Below are 12,409 nucleotides of genomic sequence, written 5' to 3'. Positions count from 1 at the left end.
TTCAAAGAAGGTTTGGATAGGTTCCTAGAGGATAAAGGAATTGAGGGGTACAGATAGGAGTAGAGGTAGGTCATAGGGATAGTCTGAGACCACTGCTCAGGCAATGGGCCTGATGGGCCGCCGCGGGAGCGGACCGCTGGGCAAGATGGACCTCTGGTCTGCCTCAGCGGAGGCAACTTCTTATGTTCTTATGTTCATGACTCACCGAGATTTCCACCCACTTCTGTGTGAGGAAAAAAGTGCATCTTATGGAACAAAAAATACGGTAATTTGGTGTGGTGGGGCTTGAATATCCTTGCCAATACAGATATTTCTTTTACTTTGGAGGGAGATGCTGGGAGGGGAGGGAAAGGGAGGGGTAGAAATTAAATTTGGATATTTGCTTTAGTTGAGGGGAGGGATGGAGATAAAATCTTTGACTCACCCATTTTGGTCTCAGGCCCACCCCAAATTATCTGTCATGCTACTCTACTGTCTAAAGCAGGTGTAAATGTCTGCACCTAAATAATGTAGGTACACATATAAATTAACATATTTTATGATCTACAGAGTCCTTGCAAATTCCATCCATGCTTTGCCCAAACTCTAGTCCTTTACATGCCTTCTGGCAAAGTACACACCATTCTATTATGGTGTGTACTTTTTTGCCAAACAATATTTTATAAAAGGCTATGGGGCTCATAATCGAAAGAGAAAAATGTCCAAAAACTGGCCTAAGTCGGCACTTGGACGAACATTTCCCAAATATGTCCAAGTGCCGATAATAAAAATGGGTTTTGGACGTATTTCTAAACGACCTAGGCCACATAGTGCCGCTGAATAACCAAAGCTAAATGGGGCGTTTTGGGAGGAGTGTCGAGGGCGGGAGTTGGGCAGGACGTGGGCCAGCTTACAACATGTATAACCAAAAGTTATACAGCCCAGGATCGACGGAACTTGGACGTTGTGACTTAGGCATGGTCTAAGTCACAAAAACCCACTTAAAGTCACCAGATAAGCACTGCAAACACATAAAACAGACCCCCACACACTACCTGATTGATCACCGACCCCCATCCACCCCCATAAAGTCACCAGATAAGCACTGCAAACACATAAAACAGACCCCAACACACTACCTGATTGATCACCGACCCCCATCCACCCCCATAAAAATATTAATCACATCTTTACAATTCATACTCCAGACCATCATCACCTGTCCGCCTGGCATAGGAAAACCTAGTCATCCAGCACAGAGGTGGCTTAAGTTGTCTTAGGGGTGGGTTAGGGCCCCATAGAGATGAGGACCCATGCCCATAAGCCCTTGTAATCACTGCATTGATATTGAAACATGTGCACTGCCCTATGCACCCCCACAAACCCTTTTTTACTGGCATATAAGTGGCTCCTGCAGCCATAAGGGCTATTGGGGTGGTAGATAAGTGGGTCTAGGGGATTCTGGAGGTGGTTTGGGGGGCTCACCGTAACCTATAAGGGAGCTGTAGGGAGGAGAAGACATGGCACCCTTTATGTGAAGTTCACAGCAGTGCCCTGTAAGGTTCCCCACTATTTAGGTGGCATGTCTGGGTGCGCAGTCCATCACCCCTCCCATGTCCAACAGGGCTTGTTCTAGGCACTTTGGACTTGGACGGAAAGTTGGATGAAAATGTGGTATAAAGATAGACGATTTAGCGGTTGGACGATCAGATCGGCAGGATGTATAATTAGATGATTTTCGAAACGAAAAAAAAAGTTGGACATATTTTTCGAAAATGTGTCTTAAGCTGTTTTTTACTTTGGACGACTTGCAAGATGGACGTAAATGGACGTTCCTTTCGATTATGCCCCTCCACATATGCATAAAGAAAACTACAGAAAAATAGCCCTCAATGTGACGCAGTGACTCAGTCAAACTCTGAGTATCTCGTATCATCTTGCTAAATGTCTTATTCCTATATCTGGTAAGTGCTTGACCAAACTGTATCAAGCTTGCTACTTTGAAAAACTGAATCCAGCATACAGTATGGACTAGATTACGAGAAATTTTCTTGTCTCGTTTAACTGATGAAGTCTGGTTTCATGTAATTCTTTCACTAGTTAGATATTTCCTTGTCAGAATGTGATCCATTAGCACTAGCCAACACTTGCATGTGGTGAACTGTATACGTCTCAAGTATTGTGTATAAATATATATTTTTTATCCTTGGTTAGCCCAGAAACTGGAGGCATGTGGTCTTCGTCTGGCTGTTCCATTATATCCTATAACTCAGAGTCGACTTCCTGCTTTTGCAACCATACAACAAACTTTGCAGTTCTGTTGCAAGTTTATGAAGTTCAGGTAAGTAAGTATGAAAATCTTCAGACCCATTTATTTATTTTTTTGTATTTATATACTGCACCACATAGCCTAAGTGGTAAATATTCAGGTGCTCAAGCATTTTTCTCTATCTGTTATTGGTAGGCTCACACTCTGTCTAATACAGAGTTTCTCAACACGCAGTATGCATACCCTTAGGGGTCTGCGAGCTGCTTGTTGGGGGTAAGCGGCACTGTGCAGGTCTCCTACTCTCCTTCTTCCTTAATCGCCTCTGCTGCTGAGGATCCCATGTCCTCCTTCCTGCTTTCCCCCCTCTGCTGAAGCCGACCCGAAAAGGCTTCCTTCCGATGACAGAGCTGACGTCAGAGGGAAGCCTTCCGGGTCAGTGGGAGATCCCAGTTACCTCCTTCAGGGCTGCTCCTTCCAGCCTTCAGCCACACAGGGATGAGTCGTGGGCAGCCGTTTTTGCATGCTGCACATGGCTGACCTGGAAGCCTTCTCTATGACATCAGAGCTGACATCAGAGGGAAGGCTTGTGGGTCAGCCATATGCAACTCACTGCCCACGAAGCATCCCTGTGTGGTTGAAGGTAGGAAGGAGCAGTCGAGCTAGACAGCCCTGAAGGGAGTGAGGACATTGTAGCAAGTAAAGGAGAGAGAGACAAAGGGAGGTGGGTGGGGAAAGGATTTTGGGGCAAAGGCTGGAAGGCAGAGAGAGGAGCACAAACTCAGGACACAGAAGGAAGGGAGGAAGGAATCACTAACTTGGGAAAATTGTTGGGCATGAGTGTGTGAAGGTGCCAGTAGGCACAGCTGTCAAACTTCTAGGCGCCACTTAAAGAATCACGCATGTTGGCGCCTAGGAGCCTTAGAGGTAGATGCTGGTATATTAGGCCAGGTTTTACCGGACCTAGCTTATCGGCACCTAATACCTAGTGATTCCTAAGCCAACTATGCCTATTCTCCTCCTCCTAACCATGTCTACTTTTCAGGTAGGTGATGTTAGGCATTGGAGGGCACCTTGACTTAGGCATTGCTAGGTGCTGCGAGGATATCCAAGTGCAATCTAGCTCCCCCTTTTATGAAGCCGAGTTATCATTGGTATAAGCTCCAACGCTCATACAATTCCTGTGAGCATCAGAACTTTTACTGCCGTGGCCGGCGATAAACACTAATGCATAAAAGGGCAGATAAATTAGCAATTAAAATTTGTTTTTTTAATGGGATTTTAATGATATTGTCAATTACCATGCCCTTTAATCCATTAAAAAACAAGTTGCGTGTGAATTTTACCTACTCAGGCTCTCTGCTGGTCAATGATACGTACTCCACCCTGTCACACAAACTTACATGGTTAGCCCTCCTAAACCCACCATTCCAACTGTACACTGGGGAAGTATGGAGGAGGCCTAAATACCTTGAAAATCTAGGGAATCTGCTAGTCGACTCTCCTTTTAAGGACCAATTAAAAAGAATTTAGCTTCCCAACTACAGCTTGGAAAAGTATTTTTATGGAGCAGCTAATTATCACTCTCTGTATTAGGTTTTGGAGTAGGAGTTCCTGGGGGCTATGGAAAGATAGCCCACAAACCTGAAATTTCAGTTCTAACCTGGCAGTGTTCAAGGCCCAGTTTAAAGCCCACCTCTTTGAGAGTGCTTTCAACTCCTAACTCCTTTCACCTTAGGTTCTGCATCCCCAACCGTTATGTCGTGTCTGTCTGTCCAAACTAGATTGTAAGCTCTTCCGAGCAGGGGCCGTCTATAAATGTCAAAATGTACAGCGCTGCTTACGCCTTTCAGCGCTATATATGTGATTAATAGTAGTAGTAGTAGTTAGGTATTGCTGGGTGTCCTTGATTAGGGCATCTAGCAGCACCTATCCTAGGCACCATGTATAAACTCAGCTAGTGGTAATGTCAGCATCTTAGCTGACTAGCACAGTTGTTCCCAAACCTGTCCTGGAGGACCACCAGGCCAATCGGGTTTTCAGGCTAGCCCTAATGAATATGCTTGAGAGAGATTTGCATATAATGGAAGTGGCAGGCATGCAAATCTGCTCCATGCATATTCATTAGGGCTATCCTGAAAACCCGATTGGCCTGGTGGTCCTCCAGGACAGGGTTGGGAACCACTGGACTAGCACTTCCATGCCTATTTTCTGTCCATAACACCCTTCCCCTCAAAAAACCCCAAAATTTTGCACTTAGAATGTGCAGATAGCAAAATCGTTTTTAAACCATAATGCAGAATACCTTAGTGCATCCTGCATTAGGTTATTTTTCCTGCGCTAATTTTGTGTTAGCTCTTAATGCAGTTTAGTAAACAGACCTCTTAGGGCTCCTTGTATCAAGCCGCGCTAGCGGGGTAAACGCGCGTGACGTTTCATCACGCGCTAACCCCCGCGCTGGCCAAAAACTACCGCCTGCTCAAGAGGAGGCGGTAGCGGCTAGCAAGGCCGGCGATTTAGCGTGCGCTATTTATGCGCGTTAAACCGCTAGCGGGCCTTGATAAAAGTTGCCCTTAGTGTTTTATAACCTCAATAGCCAGTGGCAGCATTTTCCTATAATAGGGCAGTTCTCAGAGGTAGCATAGTTCTAATTACAATCATAGTTCTAATCATAATTTACATGTATTTTTAAACAAATAATTGCTTTGTCATTAGAGAAAATATCTTTTCCCTTTTGAATAGAGAAGTTCCGAAGAAGAGTCTGCATTGAAAACGTTGACCTTCATTGGCTGTGGAGTGTCATTCTGTGCACTCATTATCACATTTATTCTTTTCTTAGCAGTTCGGTGAGTACCAATTCTTTTCCCGTCTTTGGGCATGTGTGGTGCATCAGGATACAGCAGGGGTCTCAAAGTCCCTCCTTGAGGGCCGCAATCCAGTCGGGTTTTCAGGATTTCCCCAATGAATATGCATGAGATCTATGTGGATGCACTGCTTTCAATGCATATTCATTGGGGAAATCCTGAAAACCCGACTGGATTGCTGCCCTCAAGGAGGGACTTTGAGATCCCTGGGATACAGGAATGTGTGCTCATTAGCACATGTGTGTTGTTCATTAGCTGAAGGGCTGACTGGTAAGATTTGCTACTTTGCGGATGATACCAAAATCTGCAATCGAATAGACACCCCTGGTGTTGTAAAAAGCATGAGGAAAGACCAGTGAAGCTTGAGGAAAAATTTTCCTCATCCCCCATCTTTCTATCTCAGTCCTGGCCCCACGAGTTCTGTCCATGTCCCTGCCCCTTTCCTGCAAACTCTGTCTTCATCTGCATAAGCCTCAAACACTTTAAAAATCCTAAGTGTTCGAGTCTTGTAAGGTTAAAAAAGAGTATGCAGGAATGGGACAGGGACAGGGACAGAAGTCATGGGGATGGGGACAAATTTGTCCCTGTTTCATTCTCTAATGTTTGGCAGCTAAGATTTAATGCTAAGAAATGCAAGGTCTTGCATTTGGGCTGCAGTAACCTGAAGTAATAGTAACTGTAGTTTAAGGGGTAGAAGAACTTGTGTGCATGAAAGAGAAGTAGAACCCAAGTTACTGTATGTGATGATCTTATGGTGGCTAAACAGGTTGAAAAGGCGACGGAGAAAGCTAGAAGGATGTTTGGGGCCATAGCGAGAGGAATGGCCAGTAGTAAAAAGGAGGCATTGATGCCCCTGTGTAAGAATCTGGTGAGACTTCATTTAGAATATTGTATACAACTCTGGAGACCGCACCTTCAAAAAGATATAAGCAGGATGGAGTCGATCCAGAGGAAGGCAGCTAAAATGGTTGATTGTCTACATCAGTGTATCGCAAACTGTGTGCCCCAGCAGATTCCAGGTGTGCCGCGAGACACCGGCGAGGAGAAGAGGCACCAGCACCAGCTGACTGCTTATAAGACGTGCCTCTCATGGCGAGAGGCACGTCCTGTAGGGAGTCAGCCAGCGCCGACAACTCTCTTCCTCACCAGTGCGTCTTCTCCTCTCCCTGCCTCTCCCCTCCCCCAGGATCTCCCACTGGTGAAGTGACAGGTTCAGGGTCATGGCCGGAGGGCCTCAGCACATGCGTGGACATTGACATGATGTCATGCATGCGTTTGACATTGTCACATCAATGTCCGTGCACTTCCGGATGCCACTGAAAAGTTTGCGGAACACTGGTCTACATCATAAGGAGTACGAGGACGGACTTAAAAGATCTCAATATACTTTGGAGGATAGGCAGGTGAGGGGAGATATGTTAGGGGCGTTTAAACATCTATGTAGCATAAATACACATGAGGCGAGTCTCTTTCAACTGAAAGGAAACTCAAGAGTGAGAGGGCATAGAATGAGGTTAAGAGGTGATAGGCTCAGGAGTAATCTAAGGAAATACATTTTTTCAGCAAGGGTGGTAGGTGCATGGAATAGTCTACCTGTAGAGGTGGTAGAGACAAAGACTGTGTCTGAATTCTCAAAACTCACCAGTTGATGTAGTGCATGTAGTGGGAGTGATTTTTATTGTTCGGGCAATTATCAGCATAATAATAATAATAACTTTATTTTTGTATCCCGCCATACCCGGAAGAGTTCTAGGCGGTTCACATCAATTAAACAAGGTTAAAGTGGTTTACATAAGTTGAGCGGGGTTACAAGCGGTTCAATAACAAATTGATCAAAGTTGCCAGGGGGGGTGAGGGAAGGATGTAGAGGGGAGAGGGGTTGTTAGATAGAAGGGGCGTTGGGATCCTGGTCTTGGAAGAGGCGGGTTTTGAGTAGTTTTCTAAAGCCGAGGTAGTTGGGGGCCTTGAGGGCCATTTGGGATAACCATGGGTTTAGCTTAGTGGCTTGGAAGGTGAGGGTTTTGTCGAGGAATTTTTTAGAGTGGCAAAGTTTAAGGGAGGGGTAGGCGAATAGTTGGATTCTGCGGGAGTCCTTGATGCTGTGATTCAGGGCGAAGTGAGGGATGATGTAGCTTGGGGATAAACCAAATACTGTTTTATAGCAGAAGCAGGCGAATTTGAATAGGACTCTGGATTCTAATGGCAGCCAATGGAGTTTGTGGTAGAAAGGGGTGATGTGCTCCCATTTTTTCAGGCCGAATATGAGGCGGACAGCAGTGTTCTGGATCATTTTGAGTCTCCTGATGGTTTTTTTTGTGGAGCTTAAGTAAATGATATTGCAGTAGTCCAATATGCTAAGGATGGAGGATTGTACTAGCAGGCGGAATGAAGTGTTGTCAAAGTATTTTTTTATGGTGCGGAGTTTCCAAAGCACCGAGATACTTTTTCTGACGGTATTGTCCGTGTGTTTGTCAAGGGATAGATGTTTGTCTAGTGTGACGCCCAGTATTTTTAGGTTTTGTTCAAGGGGGAAAACGGATCCTTTTACTTGAATTGTGGTGTCTTTGATTTTATCTTTGGGGGTTGCTAGGAAGAATTTTGTTTTATCCGGGTTTAGTTTTAGTCTGTATGATAACATCCAGTGTTCTATCTGATTGAGTATGCTTGAAAGGGAGGTAAGGAGCTCTGATGTGAAACTGGTTAGCGGGATGATTATAGTGATGTCATCTGCGTAGATAAAAAATTTGAGCTTGAGGTTTTGCAGAAGGTTTCCTAGGGAGGCGAGGTAGACGTTGAACAGGGTGGGAGACAGGGAGGAGCCCTGTGGCACGCCACAGGAGTTCTCCCAGCTATTTGAGAAGGCGTCATTTTTGAATACCCTGTATGATCTGTTCCGTAAGAACCCGTGGAACCAGTTAAGGACCTGGCCCGAGATGCCTATGTAGGTGAGGCAGTCAAGGAGAATGTTGTGGTCGACCAGGTCGAATGCACTGCTCAGGTCGAGTTGTACAATCAAGGCGCTGGAGCCTTGGCTGAAGAGTGTGTGAAGGTGGTCTAGTAGAGAGGCTATAATGGTTTCGGTGCTGTGGTTGGAGCATGCAAATTATCTGTACGTTATTTGTGCGGAGAATCGCCAGTAAAGAGCGGGAGGAACTGTGCCTGGTGCTTGCTCAGAAAAGCAAACACTAAGCACAGCTCCTCCCTCCGGTCAAAGCTGCTCTTTCTGCTCCGATACACTAAGCCGCAGATCTCCCAAAATCCTGCTGGCTCAGCTGATTAACTGGCAGGGAAAGCAGCAGAAAGAAAATTCCCCACCACCACCACCGACACCCCCTCCTTCGCCTGCTGCTGCCTGGACCCCCCCAACACCCTGAACAATATCAGCAGGAGAGATGTCCACTCCCTCCTGCCGCTGCTGCAGCCACTAGGGTCCCCTGCCCCTGCCACCACCCAACAACCCTCACCATCCCCTACCACTCCTGACCCCCCGCCCCCTGCCACCCCGACAGCAACACGACACTCCCGACAGCCTCCCCGACACTCCCAGCAGGAAGGATGCCCACTCCCTCCTGCTGCTATTGATCCCCACCCCTTGATACCCCTGGCAGGAGGGATGCCCACTCCTCCCACTGCCAGTGATCCCCACCCAGCCCCGACAACCCTGGCAGGAGGGATGCCCATTTTCTCCCACCGCTGGTAATCCACAACCCCCTCCACTCCGACACCTCCGTTCCTTTTTGGTGAAGGCCAGCCGGAGGCATGCCTACTCCCTCTGGCCAGCCTCTTCATAACAGTGGGCCTTTCCCTTACAGGTGCATCCTAGGATGCACTGGGGAGGGGCTTAAGTCTCTGATTGCCCCAGGGTTGTCGGAGGGGGGGGGGAAGAGGATCCTGGTGGCAGGAGGGAGGGAGCTTCCCTCCTGCCATCCTTCAATTCGGGGGGGATCTTTTTTTAATTTGTTTCGGGGGGGAGTTGTCTGAGCTGGCAAGCCTTACTTTCCTGTCAGTACCTGAGCCAAGTACTGAAAGTAAATCTATGACAGCTCAGACCCTATCGAAAATGTTTGCCCACAAATGTGTCACAATGAAGTTAGAGAATTGTCCAGCGATGATAGAGAATCGCCTGAGTGCTTCTTTAAATATTGATAAGCCTATTTCACTAAAATTTTACTATTAATGACCTCATTGTACTACATTTGCATGGTAGAGTCAGAGACTGCTAGGAAGCTTAGAAAAGGCCATTTTCATAATTGGCTAGTAAAACACTGGCAGGCTAAACCGGCTGGAATTGATTTAATGACCATCGTTAATGGCACAGTAAGTTTTGAGGATCTAGCCTAGCTGGAATTCAAGAAAGTGTGGGACATGCAAGTGGGATCTTTTAGGGAGAGGAGGAGATAGTGGATGTTGTGGATGGGCAGACTGGATGGACCATTTGGCCTTTATCTGCCATCATGTTTCTACGATATTCAAAGCAATTTAACTGGCCAAAAATAGGCCCTGCCTGGTTAAATTGCCTTTTTTGGGACTCCCTGCTAATTTTCAGCAGGACTTAACTCGCTATGATGATGAAAATAACTGTTTAGTGCTGAAATTAAGTGAAAACCCAGCTTTTTGGGGGGATTACCCTAGTGCGCATTTGGCACTTGGCCAGTTGTGGTGATATTAACCACATAAATAGGACCGACTTTTATGCATTTCAGTCTGTCTGAGGTAACCCATAGACAGTTAAGTACTGAATATCACTAACTGGCTATGTGTTAGTTGGCTCTGGAATCCTAGAACTTCAAAGGCCTGGCATTGAATCTCCAGGTTTAATATTAAGGGCGATTAGCAATATGCCAATTGCCGTTGGCTGAATATTGAGCTCTCAGTGCTTGCAAAACCAATGTAATATATGTCAACCTACAAATTTGTGCATCTGAAGTTGATTTGCATGTATTATAATATTCTAACATGTGCTTAGCATTTTATTTTATTAAAATGTATGTGTGAAAGGAAACAAAACAGGGTCCAAAACTCCCCCTCCAAAAATGGCCAAAAATGCAAAATAAACCAAAACATTTTTCCGCATGTGTATCCTTAATTTGGTTGGTGTAAATGTAAATTGACTATTCTGTTTTCCAGGGTTACCAGATTTTCCCGAAGGAAAATCCGGACCCATGGCGACGCCCACAGCCCCACCCCCCTTAACCTGTTTGTACGTCGGGAAGGCATCCGCGCTTGCATGCATGCGATGCGATGATGTCACGTGTTCACGGATGTCACGTTCATGGATGCCATTCCGACGTCAAAAGCTTTTCAAAACCCGGACAAAGTGCTGGGTTTTGAAAAGCCGTCCGGATCCCCAGACATGTCCAGGGAAATCCAGACGTTTGGTAACTCTAGTTTTCCATTATTGGCAAAGGTTCCTGAAGAAATCTTGAACAGATATTTAATATGTATTGATGTGCTCTGATGTAGAAATGTATATGTGTGTTTGTGGTTATGGTTTATTTGACTTAATATATTGCAATTGCTAGATAGTTTGCAAAGATAAAATAAAGAATATTTATTTGACACAAGTGAGAACTGCTGGAGCATAGCAAGATGGCCAATTTAGCGTACGCCTGAGCCCAAAGAGGGTGGGCCCCAAAATTCTAGGTTTTGCTGCTCTCTTCGCCCGATCCAGTGCTTCCCCTATCAAACAAAAAGGGAATCCGCAAACTCTGCCATCCAAAGACCTTGCAGAAACACTTATGCCTTGTGCAGCCAGCATTAGTATTCCTAAGCTAATAACACAGCAAGTTTCTGTGCATGCACCCAAATGGAGTAAGCATGAGAGGTGGGACAGCAGTAGCAGCTTAGGAACACTGCCGCTCGCTGCACAGAGTTTAAGTTTTTCTGCCGGGCTTGCAGAATCCCACCAATCATGCCAACAGAACCCTAAGAACATAAGAATTGCCACTGCTGGGTCAGACCAGTGGTCCATTGTGCCCAGCAGTCCGTTCACGTGGTGGCCCTCTGGTCAAAGACCAGCGCCCTAGCTGAGAGTAGCTTTACCTGCGTACGTTCTGGTTCAGCAGGAACTTGCCTAACTTTGTCTTGAATACTTGGAGGGTGTTTTCCCCTATAACAGCCTCCGGAAGAGCGTTCCAGTTTTCTACCACTCTCTGGGTGAAGAAGAACTTCCTTACGTTTGTACGGAATCTAACGCCTTTTAACTATAGAGAGTGCCCTCTCGTTCGCTCTACCTTGGAGAGAGTGAACAACCTGTCTTTCTCTACTAAGTCTATTCCCATCATTATCTTGAATGTTTCGATCATGTCCCCTCTCAGTCTCCTCTTTTCAAGGGAGAAGAGGCCCAGTTTCTCTAATCTCTCACTGTACGGCAACTTCTCCAGCCCCTTAACCATTTTAGTCGCTTTTCTCTGGACAATTTTGAGTAGTACTATGTTCTTCTTCATGTACGGCGACCAGTATTGGATGAATGGAGTATTCCAGGTGGGGGCATTCCATGGCCCAGTACAGCGGCATGATAACCTTCTCCAATCTGTTCGTGATCCCCTAGCATTCTGTTCACCCTTTTAGCAGACGCTGCGCATTGCGCAGATGGCTTCATCGACTTGTCGACCAGTACTCCCAAGTCTCTTGCCTGGGGGGGTCTCTCCGAGTACCACACCAGACATCCTGTATTCGTGTATAAGATTTTTGTTACCGACATGCATCACCTTACACTTATCCACTTTAAACCTCATTTGCCATGTCGCGGCCCATTTCTTGAGCATGTTTATGTCACGTTGCAGGTCTTCGCAATCCTTCTGTGTCTTCACTACTCTGAATAACTTTGTATCGTCTGCAAATTTAATCACCTTGCTAGTCGTACCAATTTCCAGGTCATTTATAAATATGTTGAAGAGCACGGGTCCAAGCACCGAACCCTGCGGCATTCACTTGTGACGCTTTTCCAGTATGAGTATTGTCCATTTATCCCCACTCTCTATTTCTTATCTGCCAACCAGTGTTTAATCCTCATGAGTATTTCACCCTCGATTCCATGGCTCGCAATTTTTCAAAGTCGTTTATGCGGGACCTTGTCGAACACTTTCTGAAAATCCAGATATACAATGTCAACCGGGTCGCCCTTGTCTATAGAAACATAGAAACATAGAAAGATGACGGAAGAAAAGGGCTACAGCCCATCAAGTCTGCCCACTCTACTGACCCACCCCATTAAGTCTGAGTGCTGATGACTCAGTTCCTTAGCTCAACCCTCGCAAGGGATCCCACGTGGATGTCCCATTTATTCTTAAAGTCGAGC

At 46.0% G+C, this 12,409-nt stretch overlaps 1 protein-coding gene across 11 annotated transcripts in view; it reads left to right on the top strand.

Moving 5' to 3' along the window:
* Nucleotides 1-12,409, top strand: part of ADGRD2 (adhesion G protein-coupled receptor D2) — a 408,458-nt gene that overhangs the window by 231,244 nt on the left and 164,805 nt on the right. For all 11 annotated transcript variants that reach the window (XR_004540974.1, XM_033962424.1, XM_033962423.1 and 8 more), the window contains 2 exons: nucleotides 2,194-2,320; nucleotides 4,988-5,091. Coding sequence is in view for 10 of the 11 variants with exons in the window: in XM_033962424.1 (XP_033818315.1) it covers nucleotides 2,194-2,320; nucleotides 4,988-5,091 (231 nt within the window). In the remaining variant the exon portion in view is untranslated. The remainder of the gene's footprint in view (nucleotides 1-2,193; nucleotides 2,321-4,987; nucleotides 5,092-12,409) is intronic.

This window comes from Geotrypetes seraphini, chromosome 10 (assembly GCF_902459505.1).
Source record: "Geotrypetes seraphini chromosome 10, aGeoSer1.1, whole genome shotgun sequence".
NCBI classification, from domain to species: Eukaryota; Metazoa; Chordata; class Amphibia; order Gymnophiona; family Dermophiidae; genus Geotrypetes; species Geotrypetes seraphini.
Note: the sequence above shows the minus strand (reverse complement) of the source record. Positions and strands in the feature narration are given on the sequence as shown.